The sequence below is a fragment of the Bubalus bubalis genome, chromosome 14 (assembly GCF_019923935.1).
Source record: "Bubalus bubalis isolate 160015118507 breed Murrah chromosome 14, NDDB_SH_1, whole genome shotgun sequence".
In the NCBI taxonomy this organism is placed as follows: Eukaryota; Metazoa; Chordata; class Mammalia; order Artiodactyla; family Bovidae; genus Bubalus; species Bubalus bubalis.
Window position 1 is genome coordinate 8,147,598 of NC_059170.1, and position 4,925 is coordinate 8,152,522.

General features: G+C 49.0%; 1 protein-coding gene across 1 annotated transcript; it reads left to right on the plus strand.

Moving 5' to 3' along the window:
- Positions 1 to 381: 381 nt before the first annotated feature.
- On the plus strand, positions 382 to 4,368 carry TP53RK (TP53 regulating kinase). The gene is made up of 2 exons (XM_006051388.3): positions 382 to 872; positions 3,351 to 4,368. Exons 1-2 carry the CDS (start codon positions 590 to 592, stop codon positions 3,827 to 3,829), a joined length of 762 nt encoding a protein of 253 aa, XP_006051450.2. The 5' UTR covers positions 382 to 589; the 3' UTR covers positions 3,830 to 4,368.
- The last annotated feature ends 557 nt before the right edge of the window (positions 4,369 to 4,925 follow it).

The window sequence follows — 4,925 nt, forward strand, 5'->3', positions numbered from 1 at the left end:
TGGAGATGACCATATGGACACTAAGAATTATGATAATGAAACTACAAACTTGGGAAACTGGTTCTATAGGAGCTTCAAGTAGGCTGAACTGAAGAAAGGTGCTGGAAACCACATTAGTACAAAACAAAGGGTCTGATGTTTGAAAAGGTTACCTTCCCTGTGTATGCATGAAACGCAGGGACTGTCACGTGCAACTTCCCAGGATCCAGATAGATTCTTGAAAGCAGATTCCGAGAGGTTTTTCAAAGAGACGCCGAAGCTTTCCGGAAATAGCCGAAGAGCTGAGAGGTGGCGCCACCAAAGCCAACCGCAAGAGTCACGAATGGCTTCCGGAAAGAGCCGAGAAGTGGAAAGAGCGACTCACCGAGAGCTGCCGAGGGTGTACGGAAATAGCCGAAGAGCCGAGTGGCGGGATCAGGAGGCTTAGAAAAGAGCCGAAAGGTTGGGAGGAGGAACCACTTCCACGCGGCAAAAGGGTCGGCATTAGAGAGGCCGAAGAGGTCCGAGAACTTTCGGAGCGAGCCGAAGCAGCCCCGACAGTTTCCGGAGGCGGCCGAAGGGCTCCGAGCGGCGACGCGGAAACTCGAACATGGCGGCGGCCGGCGCTGCTGCTGCTAAGCAGAACGAGGAGCTGGCGCCCGCGGCCGAAGCGCTGGCCGCAGCCCGGGAACGGAACAGCCGCTTCCTAAGCGGCCTGGAGCTGGTGAAGCAGGGCGCCGAGGCGCGCGTGTTTCGCGGCCGCTTCCAGGGTCGCGCGGCCATGGTGAAGCACCGCTTCCCCAAGGGCTACCGGCACCCGACGCTGGAAGCGCGGCTCAGCCGGCGGCGGACGGTGCAGGAGGCCCGGGCGTTGCTCCGCTGTCGCCGCGCAGGTAAGACGGCCCAGCTTGGGGACGCGGGGGACCCCCGAGTCTCCGAGGCCCGGGCGACGCAGGTGAGGGGTTCCCCTGCGCTGCGGGGTCGGGGGTCGGGGGGGGCGAGATTTGACTCAGTTTCTCCGTTTGTACCTTCTTCACGGCTTTCCATTAAGAAATGTCTTCATCTTTCTTTTCCTTTCATTAACTCTTAAGAAGCCACTTGACGTTGTAGCGACGAGCATTCGTCCCGGAGCTCTTGGCGCCTGGTTCAGTTCCCGACTCTGCCACCTTTACTCAACGTTGAGCGTGTGTTTTAACTGCCCCGAGCCTCAGTTTCCCCATCTGTACAATCTCAACTTTTGATCACTGTTAGTTACTTTTAAGAAGCAGATGTAGTTACAAGTACTTGCGCTGGAGCCAGGGTCTCTGGGTTCACACAGTCTAGTTCAGTTCAGTCGTGTCCGAATCTTTGCGACCCCATGGACTGCAACACGCCAGGCTTCCCTGTCCATCACCAATTCCCGGAGCTTGCTCAAACTCATATCCATCGAATCGGTGATGCCATCCAACCACCTCTTTCTCTGTTGTCCCCTTCTCCTCCTGCCTTCAGTCTTTCCCAGTATCAGTGTCTTTTCAAATGAGTCAATTTTTTCACATCAGGTGGCCAAAGTTTTGGAGTTTCAGCTTCAGCATCAGTCCTTCCAATGAATATTCAGGACTGATTTCCTTTGGGATGGACTGGTTGGATCTCCTTGCAATACAAGGGACTCTCAAGAGTCTTCTCCAACACCACAGTTCAAAAGCATCAATTCTTTGGCGCTTAGCTTTCTTTATAGGCCAGCTCTCACGTCCGTACATGACTACTGGAAAAACCGTAGCCTTGACTAAACACTATTTTGCACCATGACCATAAACCTTTGCCTCTGTTGAGAAACAAAGTTCAGAGGGGAGAAGTAACTTGCTCAAGGTTACACAGTTAGTAAGGCTTTCACCCCCTATCCCTCTGACTCAGAAACACTGGCTTTTCACTTACACTTTCTACCTTTGTTTCTTTCATTGGTGATTTTTTAGGCATCTACTGTACACCAAGACATTGTTAGGTGCTGGGAGATCTGGAAGAAATTCAGTTGCCAACAAGCACACTGTCTGTGCCTTTGCTTGGATTTGCAAAGTTATGCATGCGTTCATATTTCCTATTTTCACCCTTTCCAGGAGCTAAGTTCTCTTAGGCAGGGATCCCGGTTGCTGTTTTCTGCTGTATCTCTGCACATTTGTCTCTAGTATCTCGAAGTGTCTTGAGTGTGATTGACATTCAGTAAAGAGTCATTGAATCTTCAAATTCAGTGAAGTCATTGGATTATTGGTAGTATTGTTTTCATATTATAGAAGCAGAAATGGAGGCTTAGAGAAATGCATGTGACTTTAAAGATACACAGTTAATAAGGAAGGGGGCTGGGATTTGAACTTGTCCTTCCTCTGTGTATTCCCTGGTGGCTCAGAGGTTAAAGTGTCTGCCTCCAATGCGGGAGACCTGGGTTCGATCCCTGGGTCACGAAGATCCCCTGGAGAAGGAAATGGTAACCCACTCCAGTATTCTTGCCTGGAGAATCCCATGGATGGAGAAGCCTGGTAGGCTACAGTCCACGGGGTCACAAAGAGTCAGACACGACTGAGCGACTTCACTTTCTTTCCTCTCTGTAAAGATGCGTCTCTAAGCCAGCACACTGCCTGGTCTCCTGCTTATGTCCTTGTCAGGAAACTGCTTTCGTATGTTTGAACACATAACTCATGGTGCTTACCCTTCTGGCTGTTTACTTTGATTTGTATTTTAGGGAAGAAGTATCGGAGAAGGCAGTGGCACCCCACTCCAGTACTCTTGCCTGGAAAACCCCATGGACGGAGGAGCCGGGTGGGCTGCAGTCCATGGGGTCACTAAGAGTCGGACATGACTGAGCGACTCCACTTTCACTTTTCACTTTCATGCATTGGAGAAGGAAATGGCAACCCACTCCAGTGTTCTTGCCTGGAGAATCCCAGGGACGGGGGAGCCTGGTGGGCTGCCGTGTATGGGGTTGCACAGAGTTGGACACGACTGAAGTGACTTAGCAGCAGCAGCAGCAGCATGACAGGGAAAGTGAAAGTCACTCAGTTGTGTCTGACTCTTTGCGACCCCATGAACTGTAGTCCATGGAATTCTTCCATGGTGAGCTGAGCTACCAGGGAAGCCCAAATATGACAAATGAAGTTCAATCACAGCGGCTAGAAGGGAGGAGGGAGCCCTGGCTTTGCTGACCTTAGCTGGGGTGGTCTAAGCATAGTCCGGCAGGAGAAACTTCCAGAGAAGGAAAGCTGTATCATTCTGCAGCATTCCTAAATCTTTTTCCCAAAATATTCAGATACACACTGGAAAATTTTTCTGACTGAGCTAGAAAATTAAGCTATTAAGAAAGAAAAAAGTATCTAATTCAATGACCCCTTATATCTTGGTTACAGGAATATGTGCCCCAGTTGTCTTTTTTGTGGACTATGCTTCCAACTGCTTATTTATGGAAGAAATCGAAGGCTCAGTGACTGTTCGAGATTATATTGAATCCACTCTGGAGACTGAAAAATCTCCCCAAAGTCTCCTGCACTTAGCCAGGACCATCGGGCAGGTTTTGGCTCGAATGCACGACGAAGACCTCATTCATGGTGATCTCACCACATCCAACATGCTCCTGAAACCCCCCCTGGAGCAGCTGAACATTGTACTCATAGACTTTGGGCTGAGCTTCGTTTCAGCACTTCCGGAAGACAAGGGAGTTGACCTGTACGTGCTAGAGAAGGCCTTCCTCAGTACCCATCCCAATACCGAGACTGTGTTTGAAGCCTTTCTGAAGAGCTACTCCGCCTCCTCCAGAAAGTCCAAACCAGTGTTAAAAAAATTAGATGAGGTGCGCCTCAGAGGGAGAAAGAGATCCATGGTGGGCTAGAAGAATCTCTGTGTGACAGCCACAGGCAGGACACTGGTCACGGTACATTTGAAGGAAGGCTATGAGTATGAGATCCTACCTAAATAAAGATGGTCGGGTAATTTTAAGTGCTGCGATTGTGCTTGTTAGGCATTATCACCTGCTGTTAGCTGTTCTCACTTACTCTGTATATGTCTGGCAGAACTGGGCATTCAGAAGAAATCTCAGGCTTTCTCTGCGGTTGTAAGGCGTACACCTCAGATTGAAGGGCGTGACGTTACAAAACGCTGAACCACATACTGAACCAGTGAACCACACTGAACCACTTTTCAGTCCTTCTGGTGAGACAAGGACAGAACCTCAGCTGGTGCAGTGTATCTTTATCAGCTCTCTAACCCAGCCTTTTTGTTGTTGTGTTCATGACATATTCCTCTTGAAACCAGTACAGTGGGATGCAACCAGCATATTAAAAAATGAAATGGAATCAGAGATTAGAAAATGTTAAAGTGCATTATATGTAGTATTGTAAATATTGTTTAATTAAACTTGTTTCAAATGTGTATATAGACAACAGTACATACTAGGTTTTGGTGTGAAATACAATTCTTTTTGAGAATATGGTAAAAATGAAAAATGCTGCTTAACTCCATTGATCCCTTAAGAAATGAGATGCTGGCTTTGACACGTCTTTAAATTATTACATTATGTATTGGCATTATATCACACTGTTTTTCAAAGAATTCCAAGGCCACAGAGGCTGACCATAATTTTTTCAATGACTATTCTCAACGAGACTGCAGGCTCATTCCCCAGTCTCCTGTACTGTACAGCTAATGTGGCTAATCTCTGCCTCGTGGGGGGAATGGTTGACCCATGTGTGCAGGCGTTAGGTCAGCAGATACCTAGTATCGCTGTGTGCCAGGCACCGGAGACAGGGGGCGTGACCACTCGGGAAACAAACCAAGTACCTAAGATAGTTCCAGACAGTGATGAGGGCTGTAAAGGATGCTGAGATCCCAGGTGCCCGCGAGGAATGCGCGTCGCGGGGCGAGGGGCGGGAGTGGTCAGAGAAGCCTCTGATGAAGTGACGTTGGCGCTAAGACGCGCCAGGGAACCA

Bases quoted from the DNA above. Each gene is read 5' to 3' on its own strand.
- TP53RK (XM_006051388.3), top strand. From the start codon at position 590: ATGGCGGCGGCCGGCGCTGCTGCTGCTAAGCAGAACGAGGAGCTGGCG. The intron at 873-3,350 runs GTAAGACGGCCC...TCTTGGTTACAG, and splicing joins GCTCCGCTGTCGCCGCGCAG to GAATATGTGCCCCAGTTGTC.